At 45.6% G+C, this 27,098-nt stretch overlaps 1 protein-coding gene across 9 annotated transcripts in view; it reads right to left on the bottom strand.

The window, feature by feature from the left end:
- The window catches only part of msraa (methionine sulfoxide reductase Aa), a 52,984-nt gene extending 29,045 nt beyond the window's left edge, over nucleotides 1-23,939 (bottom strand). For 2 of the 9 annotated variants that reach the window (XM_018736961.2, XM_018736963.2), the window contains exon 1: nucleotides 23,723-23,939. In XM_018736961.2, coding sequence (XP_018592477.1) covers nucleotides 23,723-23,855 — 133 coding nt within the window. In that variant the 5' untranslated portion in view covers nucleotides 23,856-23,939. Of the gene's footprint in view, nucleotides 1-5,922; nucleotides 5,942-6,132; nucleotides 6,210-16,133; nucleotides 16,153-16,739; nucleotides 16,849-16,975; nucleotides 18,116-18,450; nucleotides 18,472-23,693 lie in introns of those variants that run through there. The other 7 variants (XM_018736965.2, XM_018736966.2, XM_018736962.2 and 4 more) reach the window with 7 other exon arrangements.
- Between the last annotated feature and the right edge of the window lie 3,159 nt (nucleotides 23,940-27,098).

Here is a 27,098-nt window from a genome sequence, read left to right as displayed (position 1 = left end):
AACAGAACCTAACTATTCTCACATCCACACTTAAGGTGGGGGGGGGCGGACGGACTCCATCCAGCCATTCTCTCCCCTCCAGTAATAGGTGAACACTAATCTGCGTCCAGCAATCAGGAGCTCGGTAAGTACTGCCCATTCACCGCGGCCTGTTCCACACCATTACTCCAGCGCTGATGGAGACTCTGGAGACGCCAAAGCAGCAATCACCGACACATTGCGGGAAAAGCGGGAGGAAAGACCAGATAAGAAGGAAGAATCCCCCACGCACCTCGTGACAGGGTACTGATTCATCCCCTCCTCTGTATATGATGTGACACGATATCGGGGACACAAAGCGCATGTTCGGGAAGACCTGCTGCAAATGCATCACCATGGTAGCATATGACAAAGGAAGTGACTGCGGAGGATCCTGGTCTGGGGTATCACCGCAGTGCCTTGCTTCACAAGGTGCAAACACAATCGGACAAGTTCCCGCAGTCCACAGAGGCTCCACACATAATCTAGGCCATCTGACTGGGAGGTCTGAGGCTGTTAACTAGGGTAAATAGAGTGTATCTGGTTTAAACAGACTTAAATGGGTGGGTTGGCTATAACTGGGGTAAACAGAGTGGATAGAGCGTTACTGCTTTGGAAGGGCTTTTACCGGGGTGGACAGACTGTAGATGGAGAGGAAGGGCCGTTACTGGGGTGGACAAGCTGTTACTGGGGTGGACAGGCCGTAGATGGAGAGGATAGGCTGTTACTGGGGTGGACAGACTGTAGATGGAGAGGATAGGCTGTTACTGGGGTGGACAGACTGTAGATGGAGAGAGAGGATAGGCTGTTACTGGGGTGGACAGACTGTAGATGGAGAGAGAGGATAGGCCGTTACTGGGGTGGACAGACTGTAGATGGAGAGGGTGGGCTGTTACTGGGCTGGACAGACTGTAGATGGAGAGGATAGGCCGTTACTGGGGTGGACAGGCCGTAGATGGAGAGGGTGGGCTGTTACTGGGCTGGACAGACTGTAGATGGAGAGAGAGGATAGGCTGTTACTGGGGTGGACAGACTGTAGATGGAGAGAGAGGATAGGCCGTTACTGGGGTGGACAGACTGTAGATGGAGAGGGTGGGCTGTTACTGGGCTGGACAGACTGTAGATGGAGAGGATAGGCCGTTACTGGGGTGGACAGGCCGTAGATGGAGAGGGTGGGCTGTTACTGGGCTGGACAGACTGTAGATGGAGAGAGAGGATAGGCTGTTACTGGGGTGGACAGACTGTAGATGGAGAGGATAGGCTGTTACTGGGGTGGACAGGCCGTAGATGGAGAGGGTGGGCTGTTACTGGGCTGGACAGACTGTAGATGGAGAGAGAGGATAGGCTGTTACTGGGGTGGACAGACTGTAGATGGAGAGGATAGGCTGTTACTGGGGTGGACAGGCCGTAGATGGAGAGGGTGGGCTGTTACTGGGCTGGACAGACTGTAGATGGAGAGAGAGGATAGGCTGTTACTGGGGTGGACAGACTGTAGATGGAGAGGATAGGCTGTTACTGGGGTGGACAGGCCGTAGATGGAGAGAGAGGATAGGCTGTTACTGGGCTGGACAGACTGTAGATGGAGAGGATAGGCCGTTACTGGGGTGGACAGGCCGTAGATGGAGAGGGTGGGCTGTTACTGGGCTGGACAGACTGTAGATGGAGAGGAAGGGCCGTTACTGGGGTGGACAGGCTGTTACTGGGCTGGACAGACCGTAGATGGAGAGGATAGGCTGTTACTGGGGTGGACAGACTGTTACTGGGGGCCGACAGATTGCACATGGAGACGATAGGTTCTTACTGGGGTGAACAGACTGCAGATAAAAGGGATCGGCTATAACTGTGAGCAGACGGACTGAAAATAACGTGGATAGGCTATCGCTGGGCTGAAGAGACTTTAACTTGGGTGAAAAGACCATAAATGGGGTGTGAAGGCTGTAACTTTGAGACTTTTACATGGCTAGACTGTAACAGGAGTGGATAAGTTCAAGTTTTATTTGTCACGTACACAACCATACTTAGTACGACGTGCAGTGAAATGCCTTTTCCGACTGTCCGTAATACAGACTGGTAGTAGAGATAATAAAAATAAGGCAATACAAATAAAGTAGAAATTATAAACATACAACGGAAATATGAAAAATATACAATGATGAAAATTGGATAAAATAAATAAAAGTAAGATAAAAAAATATAGCGGTAAAATAAAAATATAGTGGTCTAAAAATGTGGAATAGCAGAAATATAATAAAAATGTATTAGAAACGTACAGCAAAACAGAATGTACTTGAGGGGAAAAATGCAATACGGATGTAGAGTCCAATATTATAGGTTAAATAAGAAAAAGTGCAACGTGTGCAATGTTGTGCGGGGGGAAAAAAAAAGGTGTGCAATATTCTGCTCGGATAGTGCTTCTTGCTAAACTGCAACTTAGGTGGATAGACTGTAACCTGGTTAGGTAGTCTGTAATGGAACCTAAACGCTCACATCACAGGCCTGCAGCAGTGTTCACTCTTCCATGCCATTAGTAGACATCGTTTCAGCTTTTTTCCCTTTTTTTTCCTGTTTGAACAGCAAACATGGAACAGCCCGTGTCATTACAATCCAATAGCACTCCAAATCGCAATTAGTTAAATAGCTGCTGTTGTTGCTAATGATCAACTCTCCACTTGAATGTGACCTGGATTTAAAAAAAAAAAAAAAAGATGGAACGCAACAGAAAGAGCACATTATCGAGTCTATGTACACCGTACGTCGTAAACACACCTTCGGTGTCACCGGCACTCGCGCAGAGCCCAAGCGCAAACCGATCCAAAGCCGTGGCTGGTTACGCTAAGGGTACCAGCTGTCCAACTGGTGTCACGCTGACCTTTTGTAATATTTCTCCTCAGTGGCCCTGATTGCTCCCTCAGGCTACAAACCCCCAAGGTCTTGGTGTCAGCTGTTCCCTTCATGTCACTGGAGGTATAAACCCTCACCAGAAGAGAAAGTGTGAGGTGTGCTACAGAACTGGACCTGCACCCGAACCAGGCTCTGAGTTCACATCCCAAACAGAGCCCTGATTGCACTCTTAGGAAAAAAGCACTTGATGGCCAAACACCTAATCAAAGAAACATCTCAAGCGTGAAACACCAAGTCGTATAAGTAAGTGTGGATCGAAACGTCAACAACGCAACTTAACAATGCTATAATAATGATGTCATCACCAGCATCACGGCATAAGAATCCCTCCGGGAATCCTTGGACTGGCTGACATGGGGATCGTGGGTAAACGGAGCCGATGTCAACAGGTACCATCACTCGACAGAAAACGGTGAGATATTTACCAACGTCTGTCAGCCTCGTGACTTCAGGAGCACGTCCCACGGGAGCTCTTTGAGGCGTTGGCTAAATCAACACATTCCGTGAAGAGATACCGATGGTGCTCCCAGCGTTTCTCTAGAGTTGACAGACTCTAAAAATCATGTCCACAGCGCTATGATTTCCCCCTAAAGCCATGTTGTGATTGAGGCAGCAGATTTTTGCTATGCGCCGCACAAGCCTGTATCCTTCTGACCAGCAACAGAGAAGACAGCTGTCTGAGATACCCATTATTTGGCACGGCATCGTGTTCCAACAGATCCACGCTGCAATGACGTTGGGTTTACGAGCCTTGCCGTTCTTAAGCAAACTAAATGCTGTTTGAAAGTGGGTGACTAAAGTTTGTCAAGAACCAAAGAGTCTGCAACCAACACCATAACCATTGACCGTTGACTCAACACCATGACACCCGCAACCAGGAGAACAGTAGACACGCTTGGTCACTAATGGCTCTCGGGGAATGAGCAGAACTCGACGTCGCCAACGGAGATGGAGGAGCGGCTCCGAAGCGAGAACAGGAACTCCACGGGTTCGGTAAGACTTTGGAACAGCTTGGATGGATATGCAGAGACTTGACTTCACGAAGTGAACTTCAGCACGACCAGGACCGCAGCAGAACCAGCAGGGCGTGATCATAGCTGCTCGGTGCTCACAAGTTCCATGCTGCGAGAGTCTGATGAATCATATAACAAATACGAAGAGGAGTAAGGGTGTGATGAGAAAACGCACTTGTCTATGTGCTTAAAAACACAGGTCTGAAAAGAGCCGGTGAAAGGAGCGCGTTCCCGATGCTACAGCACGGCAAATGTTCCACCATTAAAGACTCAACCTGAAGCCTTTCCGGACTGCTCCGAACAACGCCAACCTGCCTCTTTTATAGAGCGAAAGAAAACACGAGGCATAACAAACCCACGTTAGCCTCTCTACTGTGCCCCGCGGGGGCTTATAGGAACATCATCGTCCAACAAAATCAATGGCAACACATTCCGAGCGTGTTACAGCCTGGTTCGCTCAGTTCAGGAGCTCTCGCTCTCCCTTTCTCTCTTCATCTCTGCTTCCCCCATCTGGACAGTGGCTCCCGACCAGTACAACAGCGCGGAAAACGCGTCAGAACTCTCACCAGCGGAACGCGCCACACGCCTCGTCCTACTTCTGGTGACCTCAATCCGCCCAGCAAGCGGCGACACGTGCCAAACGCGAGGAAGACCATCACACGGGCCCGCACCACCGATCCTTACCAAGGTTGGGGCGAGAGGTTGCGCGGGAACACGCCGGTCCCTGGCGGAGTCAAAGGTGCGACTCCCAAAAACCAAACCCCTACGAAAATCAAATGAATCGGCCCATGTATATATGTGATAATGTGTTACTGTAGAGATGCCGCACTGAGTTAATTAGGGGAAAAGCCCTTATTTGTCCTGAGAAAAACGGGACAAAGCATTGTGGACATCCCGCAGGGAGGAAAGAAACAGGGAGGTGGGTTAATAACACAGCGCAGCAGTGCAATAAAACCTGCTCAGCTCCTTGTCATTAGAAAATAGCCTGACTGCATTTAATTGTAAATCAAGTTTAAGAACAGCCCAGAGAGTCATCACTCAGTGGATCCAGTGAAGAATGGGAAAATCCATTAGCTGGCATCTCTTGTGCTGAGAAAAAAGATTTGACAATAATGGGAGGTGGGGAATAGTGTGAGGGGTTGGAAGATTTTTTTTTTTTTTTTTTTTTTGCAAGATGAATTTACTACGGAGTCACTTCATGGTCACGATAGCTAATAATGTGGGAGAACCGTGCTACCAAACTGAGAGAAACAGTGACTGTACAGGAACAAATAGAGCATATATGTGTGTAGGGGACAGCTGGTAGTGTAGTGGTTAGAGCTGCTGCCTTTGGACCCCAAGGTTACAGGTTTGAATCCCATCTCCAGCTGTAGTACCCTTGAGCAAGGTACTTTGAAAATTGTCCCAGTAAAATTACCCAGCTGCATAAATGGACACCATGGTGGCACAGCAAGTAGTGCTGCGGTCTCACAGTGTCTGGGTGGTGTGAGAGGATGTGGGTTTGATCCCCACTCAGTCTGTGTGCAGTTTGCATGTTCTCTCTGTGTGGGTTTCCTCTGGGTGCTCTGGTTTTCTCCCACAGTCCAAAGACATGCTGTTCAGGTTCACCCCTAGTGTGTGTGTGACAGAGAGTGAGTGTTCTACTGATGTATGGATGAGTGACCCAGTGTAAGTCACCATGGTGAATAAGGTGTGTGGGCTGATAACACTACATAGAGTTTATTGGAAGTTGTGTTGGAGAAAAGTGTCTGCTAAATATGTAAATGAATGTAAGGAGTTTAACATTGCATGTTGGACTGGAAAAGAGTGCCAGTTAAATGAATAAATGTATGTATGCAAATATATGCATATGTGTATCTGAGTCCTCAAGCGACATGGCAAAAAATGGCTAGAAGTTAGAGGTGAGGACTAGAGGGCAGATAAAGCATGTGAGCAGAGAGACACACAGCTTGTCACATGCAGCAACATTTGTGGCACCAGCAGGTCTCACCCTCTGCTCTCTCCAGGACTGTAGACTCTGGAAGCCACAGAACAGAAGGCATCAAATAAACAGCCATCCATGAATTCATTCCCCCCCCCCCCATTATGACCTCATAGTTAAAGAACAATTTAACTTCAGATACCCACATAATGTTCTTCTAATGTAAAAAATCATGCACTCACTCACATAAAAAAAAAGAGTAATGTTTGAAATACCAACATGCAGCTTTGAGAAAGCATCCAGACAGGTCTTCTTTAACTGTCAACACAGAAAGGAGCCTAGTTGTCTTCTACTTCTCCACTGTCAGCACCCCTGGGCCCAGAGTTGGGGGAATGAGGAGGACAGCTTCTCAAGGAGTAGCCGGACAGTGAAGATGACAACTCTAGGGACTGGATGAGTGGATCGGCTCAGGCTTAAAAATAAAAGCTCATCTTGGGCGAGGATGTCTCTGTGGTTTTGCTGCTGTGAAGCACAGCAGAAAATGGCAGATGAAAGATGCCTCCTCCAAGTCGCGCAATCATCCAGTGTTCTTCTGCAGAATAATGGACGGTCGACTGCAGACTGCTCTACCTGTAATTACGCCAATTAAAAAGATAATTGTGTTAGAAGCACCCACCAGCTGCCTTTCGAGGCATTTCTCCTTTGTTGATCCACGCTGAGGATAACGCCGTCCTGTTATCTCAAAGCTCCACCTTAGCCGTTTCTCATAGCGTACTGAGCAAACATACTGGGTATGCGAAGCAGTGAGCACTGGAGTCACGCTCTCAATGTGAACGATAGGTCAAAAGCCATAGGGTGTCAAAAATCTTTAGACTTCTGTCCGTGATGCTATGTTGGTACGCGTGTGTCATATTATTCAAACGCTTCCCACCTGGGTTCCAAAATGCTCCAGTACATCCTTTGTTGTTTCCAAACCCTGCCCCCATACCCTTCACAAATACAATTTACAGAACATATTGAACCGTAATAGTCAGACAGCAAATTATTCCACCAGATGGATCTCTACCAATCCAGGGCGTTCACCCACGGAGCCATAGGGTCCTCTTTCTCCCAAGTCACTTCCAAGGCTTTATACCAAGTACACCACCATGGGCTGACAAATCTGATGTTTGGCGAAGCTCACGACATGAGATCACCAGGCACGGTCCCACCGCGCTTCCACATTTCTAAGCTTTAATAAAAAACAGTAATAAGGATGCCATCCTCACTAACACCGCTGAAGCAGACGCGATGCAAATGAAGCACTGCCGTTATTACCCTGGGCAAGCACCCTCCCAAGCCAGCGAAAGGCCTCCTCCCGCTCGCCGCAATACCATGCAAAATGGTCCAGCTGTGCCTCGATCCGCTAATGCCGTTACGCGAAGTAGGTAGCGATCCAGGATTGCGTTACAGCGTAATGAAATTTAATTCGCCACCGGATCAACTAACATGCACGGTTGACGTGCGTTTTCCCTTCCAAAGGAACTTCTGAAGGAAGGCAACCCTCTCCGCTCCACTTGGTCTTTGGGATGTTTGGCCACTGTGCTTTTCACCCTAGTTTTGAAACCATGTACAAACCATGTTCCTACATTAATGGGGTCTATAGAGGTTAAGAAAATGGTGCAGTAGCCAGAAGGTTGCCGATTCAACTGGTACCCCAATTAGCAATGTAATTAACTGGATTGCAAATATCAATTAAACAACCTGAAATTCAGAAAATATCCAGTCGTGGGCATATGCACCACGTACAGAGTATATGGCACATTAGTTGCCCCGGTGAGCCGTCGGCTAAGTAATAAATAATGTGATGCACGAGCTACTCAAATTAACCGCAGAGAGCGAGACAACAACATGAATATTCATGATACAGAATCAGTTACTTCCTAGTCTCGACTGAAGCCATAAGAACGGCAGCAGGTGCGGCGACCTTGTACAAGGGTGCGGGCAGGAGGACTCGGGTTTTGCCCTGGGATCAATATTTTTACATCTCGCCGTTCTATTTTCGAATGACAGGCAGCTCAATTTGCGGGCGAATGTAGGGAAAAATTTAATTTCCCCGTTCCTCGAGCCGTTTTGCGTATCGACACGCTGCGGCGAACAGCCGCGCGAAGGAGGCGGTTGCTTCCGGGACGAGGTGAAGCCGGCTGGACCGCCCTACAACAGGGACCCGGCGCATGCCGGGGGTGCTCGAGGTGCGTCGTCGTACCCGGCGTCCCGGTGCCCTGCCCTGCCGGACATTCCAGAGGATGGAAATAATCTCCCTGATTTTGCCAAGAAGGGGTAGACATGGAGATAGCGTCGTCGTCATCATCATCATCATCATCATCATCAACGCCTTCAACCCCTCCTGGGGCATAGGCCGCTACAAGGGCTCTCCAGGCGTCTCCGGAGATAGCGTACACCGTGTAAAAAAACTGCACTGGGGGTGGGGGCATCTTCATTCTTCATATACGACAGTCCTGACAGTTTTAGTGTGGCTACACCCTTCCTCACCCCTCAGTCATCCTATCGGACCCCGGAATCCACCACCTAGCACTCAGCTGGCCACGGCTACAGCCCTTGTGGGGCGGCACGAGAAGGATGAGACAAGCGCGACACCTGAGAGTGGTATCCGGGGGTGGAGATGGGGGGGTGTGCAGGGAGGGAGACGGAGGACAGATTGCACGTGCACCCTCCGCCATCCACCCCCCGAACCAAAGTCACGGCCCCTTCAGCTGGGCACCTCCCCACCAGGCCCCTCACTGCTGATCGACCAGCTGCCGAGGACAATGCCTGCATTTCAATAAAGCCTTTTGGCCCACGGTACAGAGGGAGAGCGCCTGTTTGTATGCGTGTGTGCGTGTCCGTGAGTGTGCACATTAAAAGTAAAGGGGGCGGGGGGGGGCAGAGAGAGAGAGAGAGAGAGAGAGAGAGAGAGAGAGAGAGAGAGAGAGAGCGAGCGAGCGCAACGAGATCCGCATTGGATCCAAAGTAATTATTCACAGCGGGAGGCTGCAGAGTTAATTCAGCCAATCACAGCAGAGAGTGGAGGATGGGGGAGCGACAGAGAGAGAGGAAAAAAAGAGAGATGAAGAAAGGGGGGAGAAAAAAAAAAAAAAGAAACAGTGAAATCACTTTAAAGTTACACCGCGAATGGAGGGGGGAGGGAAAAAAAAAAAAAAAACACAGAAATCTGAAATATAATTTGACATTTAATCACCCCTGTGATGACCGCTGTACTTGAGAATCGCACTAAATGTGGCTTCAAAGTCCACCTGTGCACAGTCATGATGGCATCAGCTTTGCCCAGCATCATCAACCAATTCACAGAGGCTGTTGGGGGGGGTACCTCTCCACAGACACCCCCCCCATCCTCATAATGATGCACTTCTGAAATGCAGGCATATTGCAACTCCCCCCCCCCATCTCCTGCAGCCACACCCATCCCCCTTCCAAAAACCTGACCTGATCCTATTCAATGGCAAAGGCCTGGACATATTGTGATCCTCTTTGCAATTCACCCAGCACTGGTAAAAGACTAAAAAGCTGCTCAAGGGCCTGAGACGGTCTGCAAGGTGAAGGTGAAGGGTAGAGGGGTGCGGTACAGTGGCTGAAGGCAGGGTGGGGCTTATTTCCACCTTGTTTTTTTTTTTTTCCCCCCCATTCCCAGCCCACTTCCCAATCTCGACCTGTGCCGGCACTCGGATCGAGTTGACGCTCGCAGCCCTAACAGTAAAGCGGGGTAGAAAGGCGGTCCAGAACCATGGGACTCGCAACCAGATCGATTCTTTCCGTTCCCTGTGCAACATATACCTGGTGTCGCGAGTTCGCTCCAGAGGCAAAGTCGCTCTCGGCTTCACACCCCGTCGGATCGCATCGCTTACTGTCAGTTTTATTCCGTTTCTCAGCATCTATTTCCAGTCTTCGATTTTACACGTCCCCATTGTGTTATCACATAAATGTTGTGAAGTGCAGATTTAAAAAAAAAAAAAAAAATCACAGGGAAACACAGCCCTTCCGATCAACCTCTAGGTATCGCTTCGGTTTAGGGCTTTCTAGCCAATACCCTGTGTTCTCAATTTAGGGACATAACCGGGACGAAAACTTGACCCCTGCTGGGGGCAAACCATAGTTAGAGCTGCTTCCGTCAGATCCAAGGTTCAAATCCTCCTGCTGCAGCACCCTTGGGAAAGGTGCTCACCCTAAACTGTCCCAGAAAATTATACAGATGTATAAATTGGTAAATAGTTGTAAGCAGCTTAATGTTTTAAGTTGCTCTGGAGAAAAGTTTCAGCTAAAAATAAATGCAAAATTTACATTTATTTATTTAGGATACGTTCTTTGCCAAAGCAAGTTCCAATGAACTCTATGTAGTGTTACCAGCCCACACACCTTATTCACCATGGTGAATTACACTGCCAGATACACTACTTACAACATGTCACTCATGCATACATCAGTGGCACACACACACACGTACACTCTCTCTGTCACTCACACACTATGGGGGAACCTGAACAGCATGTCTTTGGACTGTGGGAGGAAACCAGAGCACCTGCAGGAAGCCCACACAGACTGAGCGGGGATCAAACCCACGTTCTCTCACACCACGCAAGCGCTGTGAAACAGCGGTTTTACTCGCTGTGCCACCATGCTGCCCATTTAATATTTTCATAATACGACTAAATTGTAACTCTAAAGACACTTATATAAAACCTGAATAGTACACAGACACATATGCCGCTTCAGCTCTAAACAAGGTTGTTTCTCTAAAAACCTAGGCTAAAGTTATAATAAATTTGAAAAAAATAAATAAATACTTTGTAACCACCAATTCCATCCATTCATTGCCAAGAACACTTGTCCAATGCAGCGCCGCCGTGACTGATACCTGTCCCTGAAAGACGGGACACGACTGAGGATAGATGCTGGACGTGAGGCCACTCCATCAATGTGAGAAACCTTTATTTTTTTAAAATAACTGCAAACCACATTAAAATTAAAAATTCTTCAAAACAAAGTTTTAAAAAAAAAAAAAAAAAAAAAAAGAAAATCTATAAAAGCTTAATAAAACATGTCCCTCAATTTATTTCATAGTCTGGTTATGTAAAAAATCAGCTATATTAAATACAAATACTTTATAAGACTTTTCATATTGATTTATGTTTAATATTTTTATTAACTCCGATTTACATTAAAACTAATTTTAAATTACCAAAAAGTTCCCATCGAGGTTGACCTTGTCTTTTCACATTTCTTTATTTGAAAAATAGTGGATTTACGGTGTTCTTTATCACAGCTCGCAGGCATTATGAGAGCTTTGAGCGTGAAGGAATTCCGCCAAAATTTCTCAGGAACATTCCACACCTGACCTGCTTCCGCAAACATCCGGCAAAACAAAACAAAGAGAACTCAGAAATTTAAAACCCTACGATTTCTCAGTTAGTTTGCCCAAGAGCAACCGGTAAGGATACAGAAGCAAAATATCTGACCACCCCTAAACGTACAGCTGTCTAGTTTCGACTGTGTGCCATGATCCGGGACATGAGATTCGCAGCAGCAAGTGGATTAAAAAACATACAAAATACCAACTGATGTCGACAACTGCTTGTCCCAAGCAGGGTTGCGGTGAGCCGGAGCCTATCCCGGACACACAGGGCGCAAGGCTGGAGGGGGAGGGGAAACACCCCGGATGGGACACCAGTCTGTCGCAGGGCACCCTAGGTGGGACTCGAACCCCAGATCAAACACACAGTGGGCACTGGCAAAACCTGGCATGCCATCGCATCCCCCAACATAATATTCTTCAAATAAAATTTTAAATTGTACTCATATGGCAGCACAGTGGCACGGCAAATAGCACTGCTGTCTTACAGTGCCTGGGTGGTGCGAGAGGACGTGGGGTCGATCCCCGCTCGGTCTGTGTGGAGTTTGCACGTTCTCCCCGTGTCTGCGTGGGTTTCCTCCCACAGTCCAAATATGTGCTGTTCAAGTTCCCCCATAGTGTGTGAGTGACAGAGAGAGTGTGTGTGTGTGTTCCACTGATGTATGGATGACTGACCCATTGTAAGTAGGGTATCTAGCAGTGTAAGTCACCGCGGTGAATAAGGTGTGTGGGCTAGTAACACTGTATAGTATCCATTGTAAGTCGCTTTGGAGAAAAGTGTCTGCTAAATAAATGCACATTTTTGTTTTAGCAACTTCTGATTGTGAGTTAAAATACATCCCTTTGTGGGTAAAGGGTAATATGTCTGGGATTAGAAGTGCCTTACGGTAAAACACGGTCACAAACACAGATGTATCTGCAACACAACGTACAGCAGGGTGCTGTATAGTGTGTAAGTCTGTATCAAGCTGAGCATGTTACTTCCTTTCACAAACTTTCAATATCTTTTATTCATTTATTTATTAAAATAAAATAAAAGGGCTTCATCAGCATCTAACTGCGCATGCGGAAGAAAGCAGGCCTAGCGGCGCGGTCGCCGCGCTCCGATTTGCGCGCGGCTCCGTTTGGGACGTCGGGGCTTTTACGATGAGCACAGGCATTTCTCCAAGCCCCCATCGGGCCTTGAGGAATCTCAAGTCATTGCTCTAATGAGGCACGTTACGTAATGACATCGAGAATTCCAGTCGGCCGCTTTGCTAGCACGGTAGGCAACACAAGCGGATTTTTCTTTCTTTTTTTTTAAATCCTCTCACAAAATGGCCATGCTGCTCCTGTTGCTATGGGGTTCTGCTGACCGCTGGAATGAAGCTTGCTGCTCCACTGTGGGATCTCACAAGTGGTGCTTTGCCATCAGTCCCTCGAATTCAAATCTCTTCCCACAACGAGAAACAAACAAAAAAGTCTGATGTATTATGCTAAAGCAACCCACTCACTGCATAGTGCAAAAAAGGGGACAACGTTGTTCCAGCTAAAGACATCATATAAATACATTTTTTTGGCATCTAAATCCAGATCCATCAAAGCTGTAAAATGTCAAGTGAAAATCTTCCTGCCCCTTCTCCCTAGGCAGAAGACAAACCGGTTTCTCCTCGAGATTCACAAGATTCTCAAAGGCTTGGGTCCAAATTCCTCCTTCCTTCGCAGCAATGACTCTGTGAAGGTCTGCTGAGCTTTGTGTCCAGATCCCTTATTTCCTCACAACCCTGACTGTTGTTTTAGGTTTCAGTAAAGCTTGGGTCCAGATTCCTTCTTCCTTCACAGCGAAAGCTATGTGAGGTTTCTCTGAATACTGTGTCCAGATTCCTCATTTCTTCACAAGGGTGACTTTTTGAGGTTTCTCCTAGGCTTTCTAGATTTCTCCTTCTTCAAGAGCAACGGCCAGATGAGTTTTCCCTGAGGGTTGGGTCACGATTCCTCCATCATTCACAGTAACAGCTAAGTGAGATTTCTCTAAGGGTTCCACATTTTGACGCTCTTTCCTTTCAGTGGTTGTAGTGGCCTCTCCCACGAGGAACGAAAAAAGTTTTCTTAAAAACACTTCATTTTCACCCTGAGAAGGACCACTACAGAAAATTCTTCAACTAACAAAGCTGCTATACCACAAGAAGAATTAAACATTAATGAATAACCTTTAATTTGTTAAATATTGTTCATGATCCTTCATTTGATTACAATATATCAGTATCTACTGTGACTCCACATTCTACTGATCAATCTTCAAAACCTGTGTTTCCATAACAGTTCCTCTGCGTACAACCTCTAACCCATTTCTGGCATTTCATAAGAATATTCCTTATATTTTGAACAGGAGTAATCAGTCATATGATTAATAAGTTGGATCACTGAAAATCACTTTTGGCAGCTATTAGTAAACTACGTTGACAGTTGTTGCGGCATTGTACGATCAAAATTGTGGCTGCCTCTGCTACCGGATGGATTGCTTTTTCATTTTTTCACCATCAGTCTTTTGCATCATTAATTCAGGAAGATGATGACTCTTTCACCTCATTTTAAGTGTATCTAATCGTTCAAGGGTAACCGCCTATAGCCATGGAAGCTTCACTCTGGAATGCGCTATTCAAGGTATTGTGAAGGTGTAGATGTGGACAAAAGAGGTCGGTTATGGGAAAGCATGGACAACATTTTGAAAACGCAAGCTTCCTATACCGTTCATGATTTTTACCTCTACGGTAGATATCATGAGAGGTATAGGAAACTTGCGTTTTCAAAAGGGTTAGAGTTAGACCGCATGGCAGAACTTAAGGAACCATGGTATTGTTTCTTAGTGCAAAATATACAAACGTGATCCAGAGTGAATCTGGACATCATCTATAAAGCCACGTAATAATGTTCACTGCTTCCAGATCTCCAGGATGATAGTAATCTGCAGATACCAAGGGAACAATAGAGTCCATGCTGTTCTTGACAGACTGCATGTCATTAATGACTCCGGTGGCACGTAGTGATGGCAGCGCCTGGAAAGGGCTCCTGCTGGCTGCAGACTAACCCAAGGTGTCGTTCTAAGAACTCTGACTTCACTCTAGAGTTTTACCTTAATGTTATTCGGCCAGTTATCTTATATTAAACAGATATCTAACTACCACAATTGGAAAAGACGGAATGAAGAAAAACTTAAAAGTTAAATGTCTTGCAAGTTAATTTTGTTAAATTTGAGTTGTTGTTTAGAGTTACCGAGTTGATATTAAAACCTTGTTACCACATCGATGGTGAGCCTATAGAAGGATTTGTATCCTTAGATTAGAAAGCGCTGTGTCCATCGTTGATGCAACTGAGACCATCCATCTGGTCGCTGGTCATCTTCTTGTTTCTCCACCTACTTTTCCAACCATTACCAAATTTAAAGAGTGAGGCAATATACAATAAGATCTTTACCGTTTTTTCCATTTTCATAACACTATTAAAAAAATGGTCTAATGCGACAGCAGAATGGAGACTCTTTGGATGTGAGCCAGAAGCTTCTAAAGAGTGGAGCGCATAGATTTTAACATGAAAAACAGAGCAGAGTGACAACAAAATATTCAGAACAGAGAGCAGCTGCCACTCCGCTCTTCTCACACGCTCTGGTGTCGAGTACAAACGGAGCGCACAGCGAATTTGTCATCATGGGAATAGAGTCTCTGCAGCTTCCACAGATCTGTCAGGTCTGAATCAGCACTGGATGGGTGTTACATCCATACGAATGGGTTTTCAGAACCAGGCTGTTCACTGTGCTTCTCCAAAGTAGCAAATTTGTAATGGAAGGCCTAAGTGGGACATCCTGGACCCCATCCCTTAATCCCACAGTCCACGATCCACACACATGAATGGGGTACCTAGTTGTAAAACCAACACAAGCACTACAGCTACTGGAAGAATGAAAATGGCTTTGAAAGAGCAGAATTTGAGCCACGGGGTTCAGGATTAGTTACCTCCTCCCCAATAACAAATATGTCCTTGAATATACCCTGATTGCAGTTTCACATCCTTAATAACATTATCCAGTGTCTACAAATGTCTAAAATACTTCTGATTTAGCAAGAAAGCCAACGGTGTGAGCAACGTGTTCAATACAAAACGTACAGAAGGCAGCACAAGAAAACTCCGCATATCAACAAATGCAGTCCAATGAAGTGTCTACAGACCAACTGATTAAGATGCAGATGTTTAAGGTAAATAGGGAGACTGCCTTAAACCAAAGGATGAGTCACACTTACATCACAGAACACTAACAAATATGTACCGAGCAAAGCAAATTGCAGGCGGAACATTTGCCAAAAAACTGATGCGGAGTCCAGTAAAACATCATTCCTCTCCTACAAGGCTTTATGGCCCAAGGGCAAGACATATATCGAGTAGAGCGACAGCCACAAATCGAAAACATTTACACATTCATTCTTCTTCAAAGTGACATACAGTGTTAAGATAATTACAATCATTTACCCAGGTAAACAGCTTGGTAATTTTTACTGGAGGAATTGAGGGTAAGTACCTTGCTAAGGGTACCACAGCAGAGGGTGGGGTTCAAACCGAGATCCTTTAGGTTACAAGGTATCAGCTCTGCCCACTACGCTGACTGCTGCCACTTAAACACCGATGCAACTGTCGACGCAATTTGATGTAAACAAACCTCGATATGCAAAGTCCAACTTGCAGGTCATTGTGTTAAATCACGAGCTAAGGTTTGCAGCTCCTAACATAAAACCAATATATTACTCTAACCCACAAAGAGCAGAATCCTCTGAGCTAAAGAACCTCGGATTAATTCCACATGGTGTCCCCATTCAAGAGTTATTTGAACCGGCGTCTCCTAATTTACCTTATCGCGGTGGAGCGTTAGCCCCTGCTCGCTTTCGGCTACCTCGACTTACTTAAAACGCGCTAAAAAGGTTTCTGCAATAAACTTCAGGACACCAAAACAGCTCTCGGCATTTCACCAATCAAGAGAGGATCGAACACACAGGTACGGGAGCGTATCACGCGCTCCTGCGACAAACTCCTTTCCATCTAGTGAGCGACACCTGAAGTCCAACATAGCGCGCGTGGCGAATGTTAATTTGCGTTGGAACCGGTTCAAGGGGAACCTTGGGAACCAAAATCTAATGTCTCCATTACATTGCAACCACTATGGTAATTAATCAAGTGCCAAGAAGGAAGAGAGAGGGAGGGAAACCAAAAAAAGAAAAAAAAACACATCAGAAACAGAAGCTCTCAAGGGCAGCTGAGAACCACTGTTTTGGGGTTGAGATGAAGGTCGAAGCACCTAAATGATGAAACACACTGCTTGAAGAGAACAAACACCACCTCCCTAGTAAAATCGGCCCCAAAAGGAAAAAAAAAAAAAAAAAACATAGAATAATGGTACCTCGAAGTACGAATGATGAAAAACACTGGAGTGGCACAAGACCTTGTCTCAAGTCCTTACCTCCTCCCCCAGCTGTGAGGTCCTACTCCTCCCCTCCACCCAGAGCTCCACAGTCCTTTTTCCACCCAATCACAAGTGCTTTCCTCTTGGTGGTGGAACACATGAAGCACTACAGGACAACACTGTAGTCAGAGATGTGTGGTGGACTATGACAAACCGTGACGGAAACTCCTCAGTCTTTTCCTCTATCGCGGGACCAAAGATCTCTATTCTTTCAGAGAAGACGAGCAACTTACCAGAATCTTCATAAACCAGATGTCAGGATCCTACTCTGCGGGTCTGAACAGTCTGTCTCCCAACAAAATATACATGCATTTAAATATAAAATTGTAACCAGAAGGAAAAGCCATTCGGGCCTTCTTGACAGCAGCCATTTCTCCCGCGAGAAACCGCAAAAGGTAGACGTAGCACAACAACGAACCGACCGAAGTCCGCCGGCCATTCGGCTGCAAGCGATGTCTCGCCGGCGGGGCACAACTCTTACTTCTGTCCCTGTTATGGCAAGACATGGAAAAAATCATCTTCGCATACTTCTACAATGGACTCCACAAGCGAGTGAGTGCAGCTGTGCTTCAACAGTTTGAAACAGTGTTGGGTTCCTCTGAGAAGATGTCTGGGCTGGAGAAGATGCACGGTCTGAGGCGAGGTCACGCCCGCTTTGGGTCCAAACCGCCAGTCGTCCCCCTCGGAACCTGTTGCTTGGGTGAAGAGCTTATACCTGACGATCGCCAAAGTTTGAAAGGGCGAAAGCAACTTCCAAGAATCCAGCTTGCGAGAACATCAGCCCGACAAATGAAAACAGCAAACTTTTCTCCTTGACACTTGTTTGGATTCAGCAGTTCCTTATTCTTGAAGACCAAGACCCATTTATGGAAGCTCCTTCTGTTTCCAAAAAAGCCAGACAGACAGCTGCTGTGCGCTTCGCTTATAAACTGACAAAAAGCAAGAGTTTTTGACAATATGCTCCTTTCTTGGCTGAAGCGACTCGCTTCTGTTAAGGAACAACAACAACAACAACAAAAAGCAAAACTAAACAAACAGTGGTTTTGCTGGAGCCTTTGGTGAACTGCATATCAGCTACGTTTATCGCACCCATCGCCCTCCTGCTCCCTGAAATATTTCAGAGTAGTTAGTCGGTTTTTTTTTTTTTGGTTCGCCTTGTTTGGGTTTTGTTTTTCAGCGTTGAAGCAGAGCTCTTACACCCTTGGTGTTTTGGATTTTCCTCAGCGCAAAGCGGAGCGCAAGACAAAGGGAGGTACAGCGCATCCTTGCCAAGTCTCGCCTGGCTTTTTTCTCTTCCTCCTCTCCCTCTCCGCTCGCTCTCCCGGCATGGCAGCCTTCCCGTGATGGCTTGGCGGCGCTCCAGCCAGTGCCAGTCTGTGTGTCTGCGCCCCCCCCCTCCACCCACAACCCCACCCACCCTCAAAAAAAAAAGGAGAGAAAAAGCAGAATCTGGGCAAACTGATCAAAACGAACCTCAAATAAAATTTTCGGGTTTAGTGCCACTTCGCGGCACATCACGACGTCCTTCGCCTCCTGCCCATGTACCCTCACCGTCCACCACCCCCCCAGAAATGCGCGCACACACACACACACACACACACACACACGTGTGGTTCTCAACCCCCTGTACTCACCCCCCCCACCTTCGCGAACACTCCCAAAACCATTTCCCACCCTAACCCAGACACTTCCTCTGGGTCTCCCTCACCCTTCTCCCACTGGGTTGCTGGATGTCCAGCAGCCAGCCTTGCTTTCATTTCATCGCCAGGAAGTCTATTCACCGCTTGCCAAGACACCCCCCCCCCCACCTCCCATTCCCGTTTTTTTTTTTTTTTTTTTTTTTTTTTGGGGGGGGGGGGGCGGGTGCACATCGGCCCCCGTATTGACAGTGCCAACTCTCCAACACATCGCCCCAGCCACCTAACCCATCTCCTGGCAGAAACGTGCCACCAGCTCCGTTTTCGGTCCCCTACAGACTTCGGCATGGCATCTGTGCGTCTCTTCCTGGAGGGCACAAGAATAGCAAGGACAGAGGTGCTCGCTTGATTGGCTGTCAATTTCTCTTAAAGGCATTTCTTACTTCATCTATTCTTCTCCCCCAAACAGAAGTGCCTTTAAAGGGGATGTTTAAAACATGTTTAACATAATACTGAAACTGTATTTTAGAAACCAAAGGGCAAAATTAGCTCCGCCTCCGCTTTGCCCTAGGACTGCGTGGGTGATCCTTCATTTCTCTTGCGGACACAGCGCTGTGTCCCAGATCCCTTGTGTGCATCACCTGACAGTTACCTGAATATTACCATCTTTCCAGTGTAAGAAAAAGAATGTGTAGTAACACAATATTAGGCTTTCTCTAGTAAACCCTAAAGAATGTGCTCAAAATTTTACTTGCATTTCGAATCAGACATTGTCTGGTAAAGAAGACTGGGAAGGCACAACGAAAGAATAGATATACAAAGGTCTACAATGAAAGCCTGGGTAGCTGTGATTGGTTCCATCAATTTTGAGAAAATGCATAAAATGCCAAAACTCCACAGAGAAGAGAAGCGAAATAGTGCTGATGCTTCCAAGTATCTCGGTGCGGAAGTCGATCATTTACTCAACGATCCGCCTCTCATCTGGACCCATGTCCTGCGCAACTCTGTGCACCCCTCCCATCAGCCAAATTTAATACCGGGCACATTCGTGTCGTACGCATTCTAACAACGGATGAAATCTAATATTTTGCTTAAAATTTTACAGCTTACTTTCTTGAAACTCACACGAGGAGCACACAATTCCCAGTTCGGTTGTACGAGGTGGCCGTTTTTCTTCATGCACCATTGTCCCGTTGTGTCTTACATCTACTCATCTCAACCCTCTGACCCTTGACTCTCCCTTGAGTATGACCTGCTTGCCTCTGGAAATCAGGAAAAACACCTTCTTTTCTCAGCTTGACCGAATCTTCTCGCCTCATCCAACATTTTCCGCCAATTCAGACTCAACCACTTTTTCCATAACACACAAGAACAGACGTAGCAAAAAGAAATCTGATCCCACGACTGGCGCTTACAGTCCAAATCATTTAGATTCGCTGGCGTTCCGATTAAGGTGAAGGTTCAGACACTATAGCTTTGGCTGCTTGACTTTTAAGAACGGAGAGCGAGAATCCACTCAGAAATGAAGGTGGTCAGCCTGGGGTCTTGGGTGGCAACCGTTGAGCAAAGCAACCTAAATGAGTGGCTTCTGCAGCAAAGGGTCTAAGGTTTCTCCAGCAAGTCACCGTCTGTCCAAGGGGCCAAATGTTTCTGTTCTTTTTCACTCCCTATTGGAGAGCTTCTCCTTCCTTATACTCACGCATTTCCTTTTGGAAATGTCCTACAGACAGAGCACTCAAGAGCTCTTGCCTTTTACCTCTCCAGCCACTGCTCCAGCAGTTTAATCCCCGGCACCCAGCAGGAGCACTGAAAATGCATCATGACAAAATTAAACAAAATTTCAGTCTTTCAAAAACACAGGGTTCGCTGATTTCAGTCACACCGTACAGCATTGAGCTCAATTTCTGGGCTCAGATTTCTCCGTGCCTATTTATAAAAATAAAATAAAAAATAAAAAAAATCTACATTTGTATGAGTCATTGAGCCGTCTGTGAAAGTAATAGCTATTATTGTTTGTTCTTGTATTTGAATTTGAGTTTTAGAGACACTGGAACACAGAGAAAAATCCTGATCGCTCACTTTTCTGTTCACCTATTGCTCCATCAAGGATGACCTCTAGCACATTGTCTCAGAATGCCTTGAAAACACCCACCACCCCATTCCCCTCGGATCCCACCTCCCCCCCCCCCCGCCCCCGTCCACCGCGTGCTGCTGTCAAAGCCTCTGTTTCCCATACGTTTCCTAGCAACGGACCAGCCGCTTGGCGCACAGCCATTTTCAAATAGAAGCATTATGAATCCGGGTGGCTTGTAGTCATCCCGCCGCACGGGGCTGCCGCGTGAGCCGCATCGCAACGGTACACACTGCACACACGGAGAGGCGCACCAACGAAAAGTTCATCTACCACGGGAAACTCGTGTCAGCACAATAGGACTACGAGCAAAAAGCACCCGGGCAGCAGGTAGTATAGTGGTTAAAACCATCACCTTGGAATTGAAAAACCCAGGTTTAAATCCCATCCCCTGCTCTAGTTCCCCTGGCTTGCTCTACTTACCCTGAATCGGTCCAGTAAAAATTACCCAGCTGTATAAATGGGTAAACAACTATAAGGAGCTTAATGTACGAAAGCATCATAAGGTGCACCGGAGAAAAGCATCAGACAAATGAAAAAAATAAAAACTGTATAAGTGGATGACTGCTTTAATTTCCTTGCACTTGCACCAAGAAGATGGTGATACTCTGATAGAATAATATACCAGCATGTCAGCAGGCTGGCTGCAACATGGGTTATGTGGACAAAGGCCTCGATGGATCCTATGAGACCTGGATGGTGAAGCGGAGAGCAGGCTGTACTGGATAGCTGCAGACACGCAGAATACACGCATCATTGCACAAAAACAGGCGCAATACACACACGCAAATATTCGGGCAAAACACGCACGCAGCAAGGCGCACCGTACAAATGTGGCCGCAAAGTGCATAAAATCCACGTGTGAGGGGTGGTAGATCAAGATTGATCACCATGATTTTGTGCTGAGTCTTAGAATGAGGAGGTGCATTTTAAATGGCTGTTGGCTCACAAAGCCTGTATAAGATACATATAGTGTATGACGCCGACCCCAGCAGCAACCTGGAGGGATCCAGAGAATTCTGCACAATCGGAAGCACCACTGTAGTTGCCGTGGATCTGTTTGACCGGTACCAGACCGCACACGGCACAGGACCTTTGGTGGCCCATTCCCTCACACTCCCATCATCAACATTTAATGCCATCCAAATGGTTTTCAACCAGGCTGCTCCCGGAGACCCTCTCTCTCCTCCCTGCCGGCATCAGCTGGCCGACACCACTTCCATTACCGCAGTCCTCACTCTTCTTCACTGCGAATTTCCATTTTACGTAACAGCACTTGTGTCAGCCGTTCCTCCCCGCTGCCGAAAGTTTGCCTTTTAGTGCTTACCGCCACCATCCGCACTTGTTCACCCGGAGAGGAAAACGTGGTAAATCTTTAATGCAAATGGAGTGTTTGGGATAACATTTTTTCTCCTAATGCATGTCTGAAAAGATTTCGTGTTTCACGTTAACTTATTTTAAACTGGCCAAAATTTCCCTGCGCAAAACACGCTGTTGCTCAACAGGATTTATTTAATACCAGGCTATTTCTGGGTTGTGGAAAAGTGCACTATGAAATGGTTTAGGGCCTTTCCTAAGATTACTGTAGCAAGCAAACAGACAGCAATATTTGGTAAATTTTGGTGGATACTACTTATCTGACCACAAAAATTACTGCAGCGCATTCTGTGGATTTAATATTAAATGTACAAAAAAATAATAGAGCACACTTTGCAAGGGTCATATGAAATCTTGTATTTAGTCTTAACCTTTTTAAATTTCAGACTCCAAATCCAGAGGAATTCACAGCCTCGACCATACCAAGTCACAATGCTCCAAGTCAGGCTTTTTGACAAAAATACATAATATATAGTGCATTATATATATGTATATATATATATATAATTTTTTGACAAAGTGCACTTTTTCCATGTACTTTATCATGTAGTATAAATTACACAGCATTTATTGATAAAATATACAAGTGATTTGTTTTACTAAAACTACAGAGGATGTCAATAGTCTGCACACTCATATAGAAATTTCATCTTTGTAGATGGATGTGAAAGTTGGGGTTAAAACAAAGCATGTCAGGCTTTTTTTTAAAGTTCTTTCAATGCAATCTTAAGGCAGTGGGGTGTGTATTGGTAAGAGCAGTCACTTTGCATTCAGAAAGTCCTGAGCTTAAATTCTACTCTTGTTGTATCACCCTTGAGCAAGGCACTTACCAGGAATTGATAGAGTAAAAATACCCAGCTGTACAAATGTGTATATCACTGTAATGTACAAATGTACAATATTGTACAAATCTAACACTGTCAGTAACGTTGGGCAAAAGCACAGATGTGGAAAAATGTGTTGGACTAAGTGAGGTTAGTATTACTGTATCTACAGCAATAAATACCAACTGCAGTGATTAATTAAGGGTATAAAAATAGTGTGAAGCTTAAGATGTGAATGTATTTGTACAGAAAAGCACATATACTGTACATTCTACCAAATCTTTGTACATCTAACCACTGTATGAATTCAATTCACTTCTCGTCAATTACTGCTGTTTCTAACAATTCCCAGAAAATGTAAAGGAATAAATTACAGCTTGTGTGCAACATAGAGAGAGATGCAGTACATCAGTGTGAAGAAGTGCTGACAGGACAGGTGAAGTTACCAGTAGCCTCGCAGCATAACAATGTGCCCTTATGTTACGTCACTTGGACTGCGCGCGCGCACACACAGACTCCCAGCAGCAAGATAGCAATGCAGACTGCATTATAATATAGTTTGCTCTTCTGAGAAAACTTTAAACTTTTTCCCATGTGTTTATAATGTTGTTACGTGTTACTATATACTGATAAAAAAAAAATATATGGTGACTGTATTTTGTTCTTTTACACTCTTTCCAGAACCACTGTCCCGGCCACTTCCACGGCTCCCGTTCTGTCCCAGTGCGGAACCAGTGCGCATGCGCGCAGAACATGTCTCCAGGAAGCAGGCGCGCGCGCAGAAGCACAAACCCGCGGGAAACGGCTCCAGGCTTCCCTAGGCGTTTATTCACGCTAAAATAATACAGTAATAAGAACTTTTATTAAGTACACAAATGGCGTTTGAATGTAGCCGCTGCGCTCAACTGCGTTTCGCAAACAACACCCCGTTTCTTCGGTAATGTGAACAAACAAGGAAACAAGCAAACACATGCGTACGTACTGTCAGTGACACGCGCTCTCGTCTCTTACCCGACACCCTCAGGGGCGCCGCGCGGCCAGGCAGGGCCGTCTCTTTGCTGGGAAGCTGCGTTTTGGACGCCATGTCTCCCATGTCCCGGATGAAAGCTCGCCAGGCGAAGAACCGCGGAAGTCGCGCGACCATCGGAGTTGGAAGGCGCGCGCGCGCGTTGTACTCGGACCGGCGGCCGCGCGGTCTTCGCACCCAGTGCGCGGGTTGTGTAACTGAGACCTGTTACTTAACGTCTGCTTAGCTAGTTTAGTTACCGAGCAGGTCTCGCGACTCCCGCGTGAATGGATGAATTAATGGATCAATGTTGAGGAATGGCGTGATGGATAAATGAAGCTGTAATAATTTGTATTTATTGTACTTTTTTAAAAAAAGAAAAAAAAAACAAACACATCTGACTTCATAGCTACAGGCTGTGAAACTTTGCAAACTTGACCTCTAATGACACCGACACTCTTCATTAAATATATGTGAAATGTTGGTGTGTTTGGTCGTAATACTGAATAAAAGTTCCCCCCTCGGTGTGAAACAACACCTTTGTTTAACCCCCATGACCCCGTCCAGCCCACCTGCATATTTATTAACCGCAGTGGAACTGTAACCATTAGCTATCGTGTCATTTAATATATTACGCTGTCCAACTCGTGCCAACAATAAGGCGCCTATTGCCTGTCTGCTGAGTCACACACACCTGGTGCGAGTTTCCCAGTGGTGTGTGTGTGGAGGACGCCAGTGTCACCAACCCCCCCGAGGAGAGGATTTCTTGGACGCCGCGGTCGTACGACACCCACATCTTCATCTGTGGCTGCAGGAGAAATTTAACCCGCCTGGGCCGCGCGATCGGACGAGGGTTCAACGTCCGTGCGGAGTTCTCGCGTTCCCCTCGTGCTCGTGTGCGTTTCCTGTGGGCGCTCTGGTTTCCTCCCACACACCAAAGGCATGTGTTTCAGGGAGATCGGTGGCTAAACTGCCCTCGGTGTGTTTCTGTACTCGAGAGGTGTGTCGGTGAGTGCCGACAGATTAGTGCAGCGTTTCCGACACTGTAAGTCACCTTGGATGAAGGTGCTAAATGCCATTAAATAGTCACTGTGCATCACTTTGCAGAAAATCACTGCTGCATGAATAAATGTAGATGCACTGTATATGTAAAACAGCCTGCATGCTCTGTGCAACTGTTCTCATGCATCATGGGAGGCTAAGAGCCATCACCTTGCACTAAAAAACCCAGGGTTCGAATCTCCACTCTTACCCTTGATCAGGGTGCCTACCCTGATCAGTACTGATGCAGTAAAAATTACTCTGCTGTGCAGATCTTCATAAGGAACTGAGTATATTCAGCTGCTTTGCAGAAGGGGTCAGATAAATTAATAAATAATAATAGTAATTAACGGCATTTCAGGAGAGCAGTGAATGGGGTCTGTCTTTATTTTAAAAGGCCATTTGTCGCTCCGTATAATTTCAACTGTCCGGTATAATGGTACCGCGGAGGAGGCCTCACTCGTGGATGCCTTACATTCCTGCATATGTTCTAGCTGAATATCGTGGCGCTTCTTGGTCAAAGGACGAATTGCATCGAAAGGTTCATTTAATTCACTTTAGGAAGTCCGTGATGGAACGATTATGTCTCTGTGAAGCAAGTTATTCGGCCTATTCTCACATTTGAAAAGCGTGACCCATTAAAAGCAAAACTAAGACAATGTCAGGTCAGGCAACGTCTTTAAAGTTCTGAGATTTAACTGATTTAACTGCGATTCCAAAGTAAACTTCACTGTCGGTTTCACATTTGTGGGACGTTGACATTAATTCAAGATTTACCGTAAAAATTATTTTGCATTTCGCTGCACGTTGCACTTTATTAATGCACATTCAATACCTTGCACATTTTTTGTCCTCTAAATTTTAATTTTAGTTTCTTACATTTTAGCTTTAATTCATTACCCTGCTTTTTTTCTCTCTTTTTGTTCTCTTGTTCTTTTTTGTTTTTTTTAACTTTAATTATATTCTCTTGTTTTTTTTAATATATTTCTCTTTTAAATGTATTGTCTTGTTTGCACAGTCTACAGAGTTCACTAGATTAACATTTCACTGCAGCTTGTATGTGTGTATAACTGTGTATGTGACAAAGAAAATCTCGAATCTTGAATCTTCTTTAATAAAGCTGTTTGTCAGCCAATTTTCCAAAAGCACTGAGTAATTTTGCCCTTGGTTTCCTCCCTTTGAAACAGACAAAGACGTGAAGAATTTTTGCATAACTGGTCACTGGACTTAAAGCTTCTCACACAAATAAGTGATAAATTAATGAAAGAAGTTACATTCTGAGTTTGAGTCACGAGTTTAAATCGCTCAAGCTTGTTTCATTCGTTTTATTCTGGAATATTCACTTTTCAAAATTTCGCATTTCAAGTATAGATATATTTCACAGCTACAGACAGTTCTTTAGCTCGTGTGCAAGCTAAAAAAAAAACATCTAAGAGGGTTATTCTATGCATAACTGATGCTATGATGTTATGTTTATACATTTACGGTTACAGGAATCACCTTTCTCATTTTAAGAAGACATATTGACAGATTTTTATTTTTTCTTGATGATGATGATGACAACTATTACTATTATTATAAATCCAACAATAATAATAATTTTCTTTATTATGAAGAAAATAGTACTACAATTCTGCAGCAGGGCTGCTATTTACAAACTCCCTTTCTTCCTGTTCATAAAAAGTTTGGTCCGTTTTAAATAGGACTCTCCGCTCTTGACCTAGTAGTCAATATACGGGACATGTTGTCCTTTCGCTGTTCATCTGTGGACGCGTTTCACTGCTCCGCGTCACTTGTCTTTGTCATGACTTCTAACTTAACAGCATGTGGCAAAAAAGACCCCCTGGATGAGACAAAGTGTGTCTGGCGTCTGTGAACCTAAGGGTTAATGAGCAGTGCCCCTCACTTCCCCAGGGGGTTCAATTTAACTCTCATTGTTTAGGGCACCTTCTGTGCCATTTGGAGGGAAATGAATTAAAATTTGTTCTGCGATTTCAAATGTTCAGAAGCACGAAGCCTATTTTGGTTTCACCAATGAGGGAACCTCAGCTGTTTCACTATGGTATGTTTTACCTGCAATAACAGGACCCCTGTTGTTTGGACTCAAGGGCAGTGGGCACTATAGTGTAAATCAGAATCAGAGGGTTTCCAGTTTGAATCCCATTGCCGCTGCAGTGTCAGTCATCAAAGTATTTACCCTGAATTGCTCCAGTAAAAATATCTTGTATAAATGGGTAAAGTTTTGTCAAGTTTATTATCAAGCATTGCAAGATACCCTGAACAAGGGTATCAAATAAATAACACAGTCAGTGATAATCACCTGGTTTGATGGTATGTCCA

The sequence above is a fragment of the Scleropages formosus genome, chromosome 1, assembly GCF_900964775.1.
Source record: "Scleropages formosus chromosome 1, fSclFor1.1, whole genome shotgun sequence".
Taxonomy (NCBI): domain Eukaryota; kingdom Metazoa; phylum Chordata; class Actinopteri; order Osteoglossiformes; family Osteoglossidae; genus Scleropages; species Scleropages formosus.
This window is presented reverse-complemented; position numbering and strand designations above follow the sequence as displayed.